The sequence below is a fragment of the Xiphophorus maculatus genome, chromosome 16, assembly GCF_002775205.1.
Source record: "Xiphophorus maculatus strain JP 163 A chromosome 16, X_maculatus-5.0-male, whole genome shotgun sequence".
NCBI lineage: Eukaryota > Metazoa > Chordata > Actinopteri > Cyprinodontiformes > Poeciliidae > Xiphophorus > Xiphophorus maculatus.
In genome coordinates, this window is record NC_036458.1 from 16,376,565 (window position 1) to 16,392,080 (window position 15,516).

Sequence of the window (15,516 nt, forward strand, 5' to 3'; positions counted from 1 at the left end):
AGGGGGATATTTATATCATGTTATTTGATCATATGACTATGTTTCTCAGTCCAAGCACTGTTGTGAGGACGTGCTGAGGGTGGAGTGTCGGAAAGAGCAGGATCATTTTGTCCAATTAGGAAGTCAAATTTCGTTCAAGATATGCTTAATGAATGCATTATTTTTATAACTGAAGGGAACATAGTAACTCGATTGTACTATGTGCCTAGAAAATATTTACCACACCTTTAAAAGTTAATTACAGTTAATTCAAATTGTGCATTTGACAAAGACGGCTCATCTTTGTCTAATTACAAACTCTGTTTTGAGTGTGACTGAAAAGCTAAATCAGAATAAATCTGTTAAAGGGCAAATAGTTTGTCACATTTTGTATTTGAAGCATGTGGGGAACATCTACAAATTTTATCCAATAACAAATTCATTAATCCAGCCTAAATGATTAACAAAGAGAGGATGTAAACTTCATGTTCTGTATGCTTACTGCCCCCTCCTGGTTCCTTTGCTGAACAACAATCTCCAGCAGCGTTGAAAAGACAAAACAATAAAAATAAAAAAAAAAACAAGGGTCATGAAACAGGGTTAACAGCATGTTGAAATTTTATTTAATTCCATGTATATAATTCTGTTTTTGTTAATCATTTAATTAATAATACCACAGAATACAGACTATAACTCTCAGTGACTCATATCCTCGACAATCTCTGTAAAACAAAATTAATCCTTTTACGATCTGGTTGGAGAACATAAAAGACAAAAAGTATACGCTTCAGAAAGACTGAAAACACTCCTAGTTATAGTAATATTAATAATAGCCATAAGAGAAAACACACACAAAAAAAATCTGAACTCCCTTTTATGAAAAAAATAAGCATTCTACCAATAAAACTTAATAATAATAGCCATTTAAAAACATCCTTAAACAGGCTTTAAGACAGGCAGGCCCTTGCCGATACAGTGAATGTCGACACACGGGGTCACACCCCTCACGTCAGTCAGAGAGGGTGTGTGTAGGAGTGTGTCAGGATTCCTCCTCTTTCATTATTCCCAAAAAAGATATTGGGTCAGGTGGCGTGTTAAGAGGGAGGAAATGATATTAATAAAAGAGAGGCCTTTCCGTGCAACACCAAGAACACATCTGGTGGATTAAAAATCCACAGGGAGTAAGTGATAATCCAAAAAACGAAAAAAAAGAGAGGAGTCTTGGTTTAACAGTGCAAATACACAAACAGTCTTTACACAGACATACATTTCTGCAACCCGAACTTAAAAGCTGCACAAATACGACACAAAAGATGGAGGCTAGCTTAAATAGCCTCCAAAAAATGGAGGGGAGACGAAGGGCGCATGGCTTGAAAGACAAAGTGCAGGCGTGCTGATTGGGTCGGGATCGGACCAGGTGTTCTGCTTCCGGAAGAACTGATGGGGGACAGCGAGCAGAGAGGCGAGGAGGAGGATGAGGAGGCAGCCCTTTGAGTAAAGCATGGAGAGGATTTGGAGGAAAACGAAGGAGAAAAAGAAAAAGAGCTGGTTATGGCTTCTGAGGGAACAGCGACACGAATCAGAGATGTAGGAATATAAGATGAGGGCAGGAAGATTAGCATCACAAGCCAGCCGCGAGTGATCCAGAGCAGATCATTTTCTCTGCGAGCATCTTCTCTTACTAGTCCCAGCACAAACAAAAAACAACAACGAAATACAATCGAATAGCGCTCCACAGAGCAGCAGGAGGTCCAAACCAACACGGAACATGAGCAGAGCTGAACGGAGGAAGTTACAGAATCAAGAGCAAGAAATAAACCCTCCCTGTTAGGCAGAACGACGCAGATGCAGCAACAGAGGCCAACTCATATGTAGCATAAGCCTACAAAGCAATGTACATAGATTTTTTTTATTAAAAGAAAAAAGATGCAATAACTTTCTTGGCCACTAGCAATCAGTTTGGCATGTAACAGCATGAAAAGACACAACCGTCACTTGTAAGACCAACAGCCAAGTGAATTTCACCGCGCACTGTTGTGCAAGAATGCACGGCGGCACCAATCGTGGGAAAAGACGTTGCCTCTCTCAATTTTTGAGGTACAAGGACCAAGACTCAAAGAGGCAGCAACAACAACAACAAAAACTCATTCAATAAACAAATAAATAATCTGTTGCAAACACAGGCAGGATTTTTTTCTTTTTACATGATGGAGTGTCATTGGTGACAATTTTGTTATGGGAATGTGATGATTTTTGTATAGCTTAGAGAGCAGAGCAACAACAAAACAAGAAATACTCAACAGAGTGAATCCCACAAGTTCTGGGGGGAAAATAGAAAATAAAAGGACTTTGGTATCACAGCTGCAATATTTTAATGAGCTTGTGGGCATTTTTTCCCTCATCTTTATTTCCTCCAGTATGTGTCATGTTGCTAAACCATGTGGGAGTCTTCAGTGTGCTTGGCCTTGGGGTGAGTTGTGCATCAATTTTGTCCCCCTAGGATCTTTTTGCACCTTTACTCAATTTCAGGAATGCATGCATTCAGCTGGGTTTTCGTACAGAAAAAGGAGAAACTGTAAGGAAATCCTGACAACATGCCACTAAAAATATCAATTGTTTAAAAAGCACTAACAAAAAAAAATCAAAAGCACACAAAACAACAACAACTAAAAAAAGACTCAAAAATACACCCTTACAAACAAAAACTGAGAACCACATTTAAAAAAAAAAACTAGAAAATCCATTATATTCTGTACGTACATGCACACACCCGGTTAGCATCCCCGTCCCGGTTCTTTAAGCCCTCAAATATTCAAAGCTGTAACTCGTTCTCAGAGATCAGGAGCGTTACGGAGCTGGTTAATACAGTAGGATGGTTCATACGCGTTGGTGAGGAGAAGAGTTACTGCAGAAGGTGCTAGACAAGCCGGAGCAGTAAAAATAGGCTTAAAAACAAGGAGAAAAAAATTTATATCCGAGGTGTGTGAGGAGTCCAACATGGACAAAACGGAAACGGCATGAATTTGACAGAGCATACCCTGCTCAGTAACAGCAACCCATTTTTATACTTAGCTCCGTCTTGCAGTGGAAATGCAAAGATAAGCAGGTTAATGTTTATATTTGTTGGTTTCTTCAGGATGCACGTTTCTTTTGTTTTAGCATATCGTTCAGGGTCTTCTGGCTCCAAGCGTCGCTGGAATAACTCAGTAAAACTGCAAAGAAAGAACAAAGGAAACAGAATCATCCAAAACATCAAGACTTTTATTCAAACTATAAATTAAGAAGTGCCTTCATCCAACTTAAGATGTTAGTTTTAAATTTGTTTTTTTTTCCCCTCCCCACTTCAAGTTCACAAACTTTTCAGCAGAATACCAACGAAGAAGCTTGGAAGAAAAATTCTCAATCCAGCCGATGTTGCATTCAATGAGACAATTACAGACTGGTTTTCCTTTAAATCCAGGTAAAATGGCCACTGAGAACATGCGACTGACTGTCACGTACCTGCGACTGACTGTTCCTCAGCTCATCGTCTGGAAACGAGCCGTTTCGTCATAGATCATTTCCTTCAGTGTCTCCTTGGGAAGATCGTCCAGTTCTGTTGTGAAGTCAAATGGCGTCTCCGCTTCGGGCTAACACCAGAGCACACACAACACGGATCAAAACAAGAGCTAAAGAGTCTGATTGGCTTGGAATCGGCAAATTGGCAACTAGTAACTTTAACAGCTTGCAGTTAAATCCAAGTCCTTCGTCTTAAAATAAAGTCCAAAATCCACTTTTCTGGCACAAAAGGAGTCTTTGAACTACACCTCTGTAAAATTAAAAAGTGCACTAACAAATGTGGTTGAGGGCACCTGGAGGGCAACCGTGCAGAAAGCAGATTAGTTTCTCTCTTTCTAACAGGAGTGTGTGGTCACTTGTGGGAGACATAGAGAAAGGAATGAAGTGAGGACTCCTGTCTCCCCGAAGATCTTCCATGTGCAAGTCAGCTTCGTGTCAGCAAAAAGGTAGAAAAGGGTCCATTTCTCCTCACCCATCAGAAACAGCCTCCATCGGAAACGCTTTTAGCCCCAGGTTTGAACGATTATTGGAATACTGGCTTTAAGGAAGTTAGAGGAGCAAGGACATGGTTCTGTTGCCATGGTGACAGCAGATGGCTCTAGCAAGGTCAACAGCCAGGCCATTAAGGCAGCCGCAGGTCTTGCTATCGCAAGTTTTCTCATGTTAGAAAACACTTATTGTGTTCCGTTTAGTGAAATGTGGATTGAGTTCAACTAAATTAGCAGCCACACTCTCCAAATGTTCCCCTTCATGTTCACCCCACAATAATTTGCTTCACCCGCAACATTTTTCCACCTTGTTGTTTAAGTGAAATAACAATAAGAAAAACAGTCTATTTATATTTGTAATTTCCTTTACTTTAAAAAAAAGGGTTATCAGAAACAAATGCACAGAATTTGAGTGACACGACTGAAAGTCTCCTATGAATGCATTACTGTAGTGCAGTAAAACGGACTAAAAAATGACTTAATGTTTTAAAAAAAAAAAAGACTTTCAGCTGCTTCCATCCACTGCCACCATTTTGCACAATGGAGGTTTGTGATCTGGAGCAACAATGCTGGTTAGAAATGGCTCAAAAACTAAAAAGTGTTCCTAGAAAATTTGATTTAATCCAATTTATTTATTTATTTACTTTCATTAAAATTTTGTTACATGTAGCCGTTCACATCTGTGGTGAACTACAGGTTTTTTTTCTACAAATAAAACCAAACTGAAAACAAAAATAACAAAGCAAATCAATGGTATTACACGCCCTTTCACAAATATGATCAACTTTCTTCCCGTTTGCAATTCCAGAGCGCAACTCCTTCCGTAGGCTTCGCAACTGTTTAAACTCCAGTACAAAGTCGCCTCTCTAACCTTCGCTCTGCGATAAACTTTAGATACAGGACGTATTTGTACCTCATCGGTGGGGTCGTAGTACTGCTCCAGGTAGGGATGAGCCAGGGCATCTTCAACAGTGATGCGCTTGTTGGGGTTAAATGTCAACATGCAACCCAACAGGTCCAAGGCTTCAAAGAAGAACAAGGAGTCGTCATTAACCATCCTCTACCATTAGCAAATGTTTTGAGTTTCTACACCCTCGTGCAAAAAATTAATTCAGTAAGAACATTTTTTTGTTTGTCAGATACTCATATTTAGCAGTAGTGCAATTCATTTAATCCACTTTTTAAACGTGTTTGGGGTCGATCCATCTTTTGCTGCACGATCCCAGAGAACGCATCTCATTTGCAGTGAGCTTTGTGTTTTCCAATAAAACAATCCAACTTTATTGACTGACAAATATTCCCACAAGCAGCACTATTTCTCTAGCAACACGTTTCTTAGAGTTTGTTTTTTTTATATAGGTGTTTTGTTTTTGTTTGTCAGATTTTCACCTACAGTTTGCTTGTTTAAACTTAATGTAACAAGTGAATCTTTGTGCATGTTAAGTTTCTCTCTCTACAGATTCATATTACGTTTTCCTGCTTTTAATCAGGCTGTGGTTTCATTACTCTGACCCACTTTTCAAATGTTTAAATGATAGTAATTTTTAAATAATGGAGGCTGCAAAACAAACTTATCAACTTTCCTTTGGAATATCCTCATTTTCCAGGTCTTTTCAAACATTCGCAAAAGTCATAATAAGCTGAATTACCTTTTGGATCTGCCTTTGGAAAGAGTCTGTCCCAGGGAATCCTGGTCTTAGGGGGCAGGGATTGAAGGTAGTTCCGCGCCTTCAGGTTAATTATGCAGTTCAGATCTTCTTGAGACGGTGACCCAAGTACGCCTGCACACACAGATGTTCAGCACAGCAGCTTTTTTTTTTTTTTTGCTTTTTGTCCCCATCATGACTGCACAGTTAATAAAAATAAAAAAAGTCTCACCCAGTATGTGGTTCAGTTGGTCCAAGTAGTGTTTCCCAGGAAAGATGGGTTTGTTGGACAACATCTCAGCCAGGATGCAGCCCACAGACCACATGTCGATAGACTTTGAGTAGCCCTGGAAAAACACACCCGTGCAGCTGAATTTTTACTAATTCGCCAGTCAAATACCAAAATTGCGAGAGCGAGTGAGTGAGTTCGACTCGTACCTTTGAGTTGAGCATGATTTCTGGGGCTCTGTACCAACGTGTGGCTACGTACTCGGTGAGGAAACCAGTGTGGTCGTGAACTGGATCAGCTATCCGAGCCAGGCCGAAGTCACAAATCTGAGAAAGAAACAAAATTGAAAATAATGTAAGGAAGAACTGATTTGTTGATTTTGTTTTCCAATCAATTCCCAAGCTCCAGCGAGAGGACACACACCGCTTCTTAATAAGTTCCTGTTTTGTTAATAAAGCCACTTTTGAAGTCCTATAAATTGTGCAACTTGCACGTAATCCGGCTCCATTTAAGCAGGATAATGTGCTGAGAAAGAATGGACTTCACTAGGGGACAGCAGCTGGTTTAATAAGAGGAACAACGCAAGTACATCAAACCTTTTTTTAATGAAAGGTGCAAATATGACGGTTCATTCTTTCTAACTTACCCCTGTTTGCTGTGCAAATCTATTTTTAATTTAATGTTTTCTGCACATTACAGCCAGAAAGCAAAGTCACAACTGTCCAGCTGCTCTAGGATTAGGTCAGACTTTGGCAACACACTGCTTTGAAACGCTTCCTTTGTGCTCCATTCCTCACATATGATCAGCTAATCCAGGGATTGATGGCTGAATGCCAAATGTTCACAAGACCACTGTGGATTGTACGCTACACACACACTGAGAGGTTAGTTCAAGCAAACAAAAAACAAGACTGAGAGGAAGCTGCAAAATGATATTTTAATTGAACAATTTTCCCCAATTTCTCAGCTATGAGCACAAACTTAGATAGATTTTATGCAAAAGAGCAGAACCTGCAGCTCCAAAGCTGCAAGTACCAGTAGTTGTTTTGGGTTGTCCACAACAGCTCTTAATGAGATAGCAAAAGTTAAATAAATTTTGTTTTCAACTTGAGTGATTGTCGTAATCTAAAAGAAAAATAATCACAGATTTTGAGGCACCTTTTTCACAGGCTTGTGGTCAAAGTTGCAATTGTACTTCTTTTTGGTTTATTCATGTCGTAACATGGTCCTACAAAAAAGCATCCTTAATGCGAATGAAATCATGCCTGAATAGAAAGAAAAAGCAAAAGAAGAAAGAAAAAAGGGCAAATATTTTGCGTCAGACATGCTCTCGTCTCGTAGGTTTGACTGTCAAGAGATGTCATGAAACGGGAAGTCATATTAGAAAGGGGTTGAGAAGACTGGACAAAATTCAGCTGAGCGTGGTGATTGAGCAGAAGAGAAGGAACTACAGAAAACCTGAAGGTGATTGGTTAGGCTTGCGAAAAACTTGCGGCGATGGGTGAAAATTGCATCGTTCAAAATTCGAGAACGATGAATGAATTTGCACGAATAGTTGCGATTGCAACTTCCTGGAGGGGCTTGCTTTGCGTTGCCTCATAACACAAAGTCCCACTAGAATAGGCTGACGTTTGTGTTTGTTACAAAGTGTGAAAAACCTTAGCGAATAAAAAAAACCCTTCACATCTACTGTAATTTCAAAGACATTATTATTTGTAAACAAAACTATGGATGCAAACTTTCTAAACAAGTTTGCATTTTACTCTGCTAAAAAAAAAAAAAAAAAAAGACAGAAATTGAAATGTGAAGTTTTTATAACTCTTGAAACTAACGAGGTATTTAAAAGCAGCACCTGGCCAAGAGCTAAAATCACCAAGCCAGGTGCAGCTGTACTGGGAACATGTAGATTTAAAGCAAAGGTAAAATGAAACGGGGGAAAGCCAGATCGGTCCGATACAAAACACAACGTTGTACAGAGGAGGAACTAGAGTTTCCATTGTCATGAAAATGCAAAACAAAACATACCAAGTGCCACGATATTTGCATCCTCCACACACTGCGGTGTATTTTATTGTGACGGGCGGACAAAATTATGCAGAAAGTCTTACCGCAGATCAGGACTTTAAGCACTAATTTGTGTTGCTCTATTAGATAATGACAAAATGTGAAAAACGTCAAGTGGTACGTAGGCCTGTCGCGATAAACGATAAATCGATTAATCGTACGATAAATTAAAACTATCGACGTCATTTCAATTATCGGCATTATCGTCTCTTCCGGCCTTTTTCTCTTTCTGTTGATGACACCGAATGAAAAAAGGCTCAACTCCGGTGCTCTCCACTGATCCTCCCTTCCTCATTTCCTTAGTGTAAAGCCCAGTGCACACTACACGTCAGCCGATTGTCGGCCCATTTTCAAAACCTGACAGACTACACATTAGTCGACAGAAATCCTAGGTATAACTGTTTGATCGGGTTCGTTCCTGCCGTGTGGTGTCCAACAATGGGCACAAAATAATGGCTACAAGTTCAGTTAACTAATTTTAAAACCAGGTATTAATCAATGCATTACTACAATCTACCTGCAATGCATGTGGCTAGTGTCAGCGTAAAGTCCTGACTGAATGAAAATCATTAGAACCTATTTATGTCACGTTAACGAAGAACAGCTGAAAAGTTACCGGGTTTATCAACTGCGGTAGCAATTTCGCTCCAACACCTCCTCTTGTCATTTCTATATTCTTTGCATGTTGAATAAACATTAATGTTGTTTCCACGTCGGCTGGACTTCGGGTTGCGCCATGTCAGCTGTTTGGGATTCCCCGACATAATTTCCCCTCAGAAAACGCTGAGGAGAATCCGTGCTTTCTGATTGGCTACCTGTCACATTCAACAGGCTGCGTTAAGATCCCAGTCGGGGAAAACCCCTGATTTGGATCGGAGCGGCAACGAGGATCTACCGTAACACACCACACAATCTTAGGAAGACCAAAGGTCTAAGATTGTTGTATGGTGAAAAATAGGAGCAAAAAATCATGTAGTGTGAATTATTGCATCAGGTAGTCGATGTGCCCGTCTTCTCTATTTAAATCTAGTTATTACTGAAGGGCAACATAATATACACACTTCATAATCTGCACTCTTTTGGTTGAATGCAGTATTTATTTCCACTTTGGCTTTATGTTGTTTAGTTTTTATCAAGTACATTTTTTGTTAATGGAGACTGAGAATCCATTTTGTTTTTGGTTGTTTTGTTTATTTAGTTTATCAGTTCCAGTGTTAAATATTCTTTTGAAAATAAAATGTATCTATCTTTGGCAGGAAATCACATGCATTATTACATCATTTCCATTAAATCAGTGTAAAAAGGTCTTCAGACAATATTATCGTTTATCGCAATAATTTTTTGAGACAATTAATCGCTCAGCAAAATTTGCTATCGTGACAGGCCTAGTGGTACGAGTACCTTCGAAGGTACGACATACTTCTACTTAGTCTCTGATGAAAACTTTAACGCCAGATGTCCGGACTCACCTTCAGGTCGCAGGTGGTGTTGATGAGCAGGTTGGAGGGCTTGAGGTCCCGGTGCAGCACATTGGCAGAGTGAATGTACTTAAGACCCCTCAGGATCTGGTAAAGGAAGTAGCACACATGCTCGTTGCTCAGCTTCTGGGTCTTCAAGAGCTTGTACAAGTCTGTCTCCATCAGCGTTTGCACGATGTAGCTGGACACACGCACGGGTCAAGGCAAACAAACCCAAAACTGACAGAAAGTCACATCCTTTTTACATTGACCTGACAAAATTTGGGTGCTTTGTATTTTCTTTTTAATTTATTTCTCTTCAGACCCACTTTCACCTCTTTTATTCAACCTGAAACTGCAAAACTTTGGGCTGCAGACAATGTGAAACGTGTGTTGCAATGACTATGTTCCTCTAATTATTCTCAGTAAACCAGAAAAAAAAAAAAAAAGAATCAACCGCAAAATCTAAACAGAAAGAACAGATACACGGTTATCAGAAGAACAATCGATGAGGCTGCTCATGTTCTGACCTTTAGCCACAAGGAAATGATGTAAAGTAATATAACAAAAGTTACGCACAGTACTAGAAAATCCCTGTTAAACATAATGCGGCTGTTGTTTAACAAGACAGTTCCATGCATAGTTGCATTGACCAACCAAAGCTTGCAGATGTGCATGCAATGTCTTTTAAAGTAAGTGGTACCAATTAGAGCTGCACAACATATTGCAGAATTATTGTTGTTGCAATGCTACTTTTAAAATAGCAAAAAACTGCAGCAGATCTTGGCTAACTGTACAGCTACTTTACGTTGTAGACAGATGCAACTTTCTGCAATGTACCCAAAAGAGAAGGTAGGTCAAAATATTAAATGAGATTATTGCCTATCGTCATCCTTTCCTAGCAAAACTCTGATGGACTTCAGTTGAGCTACGGACTCGGCAAACACTCCTTTCAACAAAGATGAACATGTGTGACAACACTTCACACCCACTGGCTAAATGCGATGGTGGATCTGTGAGGCTGTGGGCTTGATTCTCTGCTGAAAGGGCGTGGGAATCCTTTCAGAGCGCATGAAGATTTTTAACAAAAATCTGACGGATTCTACCAGAGAACCGATAACGGGGTTGTCACTGGGTTTTCGTATAACATACTGATCCCAAACCTGGGAGCAAATCGAAGCAGAAGTAGCAAAATCAGCTTTCTTTCATGGTAATCTTCGCCCTAAATCTACTAGAAACCTTGCAGGGTGAGATAAAAAAAGAAGAAAAAAAAAGATCAGAAAAGAGGACCCAATACTGTTCTGTGCTCTGCATGACCACGACAGGATACTGCTGTGTGTTTTTTCACTGGGCATAACCAAAAATCAAACGACAGACAGGAAATGAGCAGCTTTTCTTTGGCAAAGAAAGAAGAAAAATGATCGGCTCCAACTGTTGGCATTAACACAAAGCTGTGTTCACAGCATCATCTGTTGATCTCAGCTGATCATCAGTTGCTACTTTTGCTCGGTAACAAACGCCTTTGCAAGGTGGCAACACTGAGTAACTAAACCGACTGGGAGCATCAAACAAGACAAGATTGAAAGACTCAGACATTCCTGCCATTTTTTTTCTTCTGGAAACAATGAAGCTTTTGAGCAAAGCAGCAGCCAGAGCAGCTCTCAGCGACAGCAGCTCGCTGGCGGGCCGTGTCCACACATCACTGCTCAACGGGAACCAAAGAAAAACAACCGAAGCAGCTTAACCACCACAGGTGATGTGTTAGATTAACCCTGCCCGGTCCATGGACAGTTTTGTATTTTATTTTACTTTTTTACCTATGGCGGTGTTGAATGGACCACTTAGGCACAACAGAGAGGTACAGTATAAGGGATTGACGGAGTAATCCAATTACAAATTTATCCATTGCTGCCAAATCTTGAGGCTCCATGCTCAGATAATATCCCCAAAGCTAACTTTTACAAATATATGATGGAAAAAAATAGACTTCACTTAGCATTCAAAAAACTTTTTAAAAAACATGGCTGGTAGTAGCATTCTTACAAAAAAATGGGTAAGTATTTATTGTATTGTTTATCAATTATCATGATTTTTTTAAATCAAAATTTTCATTTATTGTTGTCTTGATAAATTCCAACTAATAATAAAAATCCCCCCAAAACCAACAGTATTGTCAGACACGTTATTTTTCAGAATTTTCTCCACTAGAACATCAATAAATATCAGTAAATAATCTGTGTGCAGTGTGTGATAGAAATCACCAAGTCACCATGAAGAAGCCCGTTTTAAAAATTTATGTTTTTCAGAGCAGTTTTTGTGTTTATGATGTTATGAATGCTGTGACATGCAGTCCCAGCCAAACTGTTGCCTAACAAAAAAAAAGGAATAGTTTATTATTTTTACCATTATCACAACAGTACCACAAAATTTTGTCCATATTGCCCATCGCTAGTTTATACTAAACCTGCACAATATGTCGAATCAAAATAGTCATTACAAAACCCTAAATGAAACAAACTACTTGGATGCAATATTTGGAAGGATATACAGTAGTACGGTATTTTTGCTCCGTAGAAAATTAAATTAGGTAATCCCTGTAAGGCCGGCCTCGTTACAGTAACCTCAAATAATAAAAACACTTGAAACTGCAATAACCTTCCAGCAGTTCAACTCTGCTTACTTTATATTCAATATAAATCTCAACAGCGTTTCATACTGAAGTTTCTTAAGCTGGAAAAAAAGGGCCTGTTGAAGCTCAGTGGGGTTGTAGAATCCCGTCTAAGTCATTACTAACGGGTCCGTCTCATCTAACCTCATCAGACGCCTCGCAGGCGGCGCACAGATGCGCAGGCTTGACTGGAAGCCCAATTCTCAAAGACAAACACTTAAAAAATGAAAACCTGCCGCAATAAAAGTGCGAGCACAGGAGTCTCTGCACAATTAAACATGACAAGAGCAAATGACAAAGCCAAACAACAACAGCAAAACAACTCTTCCAAGGCTTTTGGCTCAAGTACTGAGCACCTGCTTTGGTAACCATAGAAACCTTGATGCTATCTGAGCTTCACTGCTCTTAGCAGAAAGTTTCCTCTCAGCTCATGTTAAAATTACGACAAAATCTCCACAACACTCAGCTCCCAGCGAATTACGTGTGGCAGGATACACGTCTCTCATGTTCTCCAACTGCGGCGCCCTGATGATGTCATTGATCCCGATGATGTTCTCGTGGCGGAAGCGCAGCAGGATCTTGATCTCCCGCAGCGTGCGCTGGCAGTAGGTCTGGTGCTCAAACGGGCTGATTTTCTTGATGGCCACCCGCTGTTGGGTCCAGTTGTCCTGAGCTGAACTGCATATGGGTAAAGGAAGGACAAAACACAAGTAGTAGCACACACACAAGCAAAAACGACTGCAGACGACGCACGGCAGCTCTGAAAGGTGTGGAGTGTGAGGACGACGACATGATGTTGGCGTCACGGCTTTATCTAGGCGCTACTTCCTTTGTTGGGGTTATCGAAGTTGGGTTTTGCATGACACTTTGCAAGAGAATAGGCGTTATTACACCACCGCTCTGCTGTTAGTGGAGGTGTGAAACTGAACATTTAAGTCAAATATAGAGATGCACTGATCAAGCTGCTTGATTGAAATCAGACAATTTTCCCTTGATTGATAATGATCAGAGATAAAAAAAAAAAATCTACTTTTTTTCTAGTCATTGAATGCGTCAAAGCTAAGAACTCCCTCAGTTTTCTGTCTATAAATGCGTCAGCAAACAGCACAGTTTGTACTTCAAAGTTAGAACTAAAAAAAATAAAAATTTGGCGCATTTCTATCCTTAAAATGTTATTTTTCTTTCAACTAACCTTAAAGTGCCTCAAAATAGACAATGATTAAAAAGAAACATTTCTTTTGAATCCAGGGGAAACTGGCTGATTTAAACATCTGGTTGACTAATTCTAGTCAAAACATCTCTATATTTGGAGAAAGAATGTATGATCATTTAAACATCAAAATGTGTTCCTTCTCCCTTAATCTTCTGTATAAAATAAGATAAATAAATCCTCCCCACCACTCATCAAGTCATTAAAGCTCAGCTCTGAAATAAAACCACAAATTGGCCAAACCAGCCAGCAGTCAGTCAGATGACTCCTCCTTAAGTCTGCAAAATGAGTTTTTCTGTCATTTTGCAGACTAACTCTTCTTCCTCCACTAAACCAACCGGTTGCGATGTTCACACTGACTGCATGTATAGTGGCATCACACGTCTGACATCAGGCAAACAAATGTGAAATATGTAAACTACCCCGTGTCTCATCCCGACATGAATGGGTGTATTTATCTTGATTTTTTTTTTACATATTGCACTCCCTATCTGATCTTCTTCTGGTCCAGAGATGACTTCACAAAGTGGCCACGCAGGGCTGCAGATCACATAACAGGAGGAAAGGCCTCGCCACAACTAACAAATCCACCCTGGACATTATGCTGCGGCTTATTCCTGCAGAGAGGAGAACTGTGGTCCAATTAGTCTTATGGCACATTTGAGGTTGAGTACAGCTTGCGAACATCTTTGGGAAAATAAACCGCGTCCTGCGCAATCACTCCCAATCTCGCTTCCTGTATAGCTTTACTAGAACCCCGCCTGTAGCAGCAGCTCAGCTAACCTGTTAACCAGGACTGCTGCAAAGTTGCATGTGTTTTTGCACTCCCTGCTTTAATTGCGTCTATTCTGAAAAGATGTGCTGTTAAAAAGAGCTTGAAGGGAAGTGCGCGATGGGAGCTAGGGAATAGTACTCACCACACCATCCCGTACGCTCCCTCCCCGATGTAAGCCAGGTTGGTGTAGCGGGGTCCAACGTCAAATGCCTGTCCCTTCACCAGCTCCACGTCTGTTTTGGGCAACCGAGGTGGGGGCGCAGCCTCCTCCGGTCCAGAGATCGCCATGGGGACAGAGTCGGCGCAGGGGGCACGACCAGAACCAGGGACATGGCCGGGGTTGCGAGCATGACCAGGTTCAGTCCTGGGAGCAGCGGCCGCTGCCTCCTCAAACTCGGACACAGTCATGGGTTCTGCTGAGCCAGAATCGGCGCCAAGAGAAGAGTCAGAACCAGAACCAGGGGCCGCTGCTTCCTTCGGTTTGGATACAGACATGGGGATGGGTTTAGGTGCAGCTTCAGGGTCGGGGTCGAGTCCAGGACGGGGGTCAGAGCCGATGTCTGAGCCAGGGGCAGGGTCAGAGCTGGGGCAAGGACCAGAGCCAGAGCCGAGACCAGTACCAGTACTAATCGCTTTCGACGGCTCAGTTGTATCAACAACTATTTCAGCGCACTCCGAGTTCTCGGCCTTGACAGGCATATCGCCGCATGAATCCGCCATTCTTCTCTACAAACCGCTCCCGCTCTTTGAGGGTGTTTCCTTCCGAAAAAAAAATGCCGCTCCCTTCAGCAGGGCTTTCCAGCTTTCCGTTACTTAGCTCCGGCGGACGATTCTGCTGAGCGGAGGGGACGGAGCAGAGAGGGCGACGTAGTCCCTCTTTACAACCAACAACGTAAATGGATTTGGTGCGCGAGCGCGGTTAGTCCTCAGCGCTAAGCGTAAATGCGCGTGCAAAACTACGGCATCGTACAGGTGCGCTGGATATGTTTACAGGGCTGCATTGTTTGGGCGGGGCAAGATCGGTCTTACAGCTAAACAAAGCAGCAAACGAAGAAGAAGCGCATTAGAGCGACAGCCACCAGCCAGCAGTAGTAGGTGTTGTAGGCGAGTAGGCGCCGCTTTAGCTGTAGAAGCGATACGTCAGTGCCTCCACCATATTGGAAAGGGAACGTTTGACTTAAACATCTATACGGGGTTTTCATTATGTAACAATCCCTTACAAATTACTTTAATCCTTTAGTAGATTATTGTTCCGTTTACAGTGTTGCATCATAAGGGGGAGAAACGGTTGAAAAGCACCAAACAACTACGATTAATTCATTTCAGTTATACATTTTTTTTAAGTAAGTAATTTCGTTACGTCAGAAACAAAACAAAAGTGGACTCTGTTTTAATTTTGTTTTTCCAGATATCAGTTATTTGAATAGAAATAACTCTATGTT

At 41.0% G+C, this 15,516-nt stretch overlaps 1 protein-coding gene across 1 annotated transcript; it reads right to left on the reverse strand.

Annotated features, from left to right (window-relative positions):
* Positions 1-922: 922 nt before the first annotated feature.
* LOC102237032 (mitogen-activated protein kinase 1-like) lies at positions 923-14,997 on the reverse strand. Its single transcript, XM_005807008.2, has 9 exons — positions 14,217-14,997; positions 12,585-12,767; positions 9,434-9,623; positions 6,110-6,226; positions 5,904-6,018; positions 5,675-5,806; positions 4,939-5,048; positions 3,481-3,608; positions 923-3,191 (listed from the first exon to the last, which is right to left on the reverse strand). Exons 1-8 carry the CDS (start codon positions 14,792-14,794, stop codon positions 3,498-3,500), a joined length of 1,536 nt encoding a protein of 511 aa, XP_005807065.1. The 5' UTR covers positions 14,795-14,997; the 3' UTR covers positions 923-3,191; positions 3,481-3,497.
* Positions 14,998-15,516: the final 519 nt, after the last annotated feature.

What these genes read in the sequence shown, in the direction of transcription:
- LOC102237032 (XM_005807008.2), bottom strand. Translation starts at nt 14,794, where the DNA reads ATGGCGGATTCATGCGGCGATATGCCTGTCAAGGCCGAGAACTCGGAG. An exon ending in TTGGAGAACATGAGAGACGT is followed by an intron (nt 9,624 to 12,584) that starts GTATCCTGCCAC and finishes GCGTGTGTCCAG; the next exon opens with CTACATCGTGCAAACGCTGA. An exon ending in TCCAAAGGCAGATCCAAAAG is followed by an intron (nt 5,049 to 5,674) that starts GTAATTCAGCTT and finishes TCTTCTTTGAAG; the next exon opens with CCTTGGACCTGTTGGGTTGC.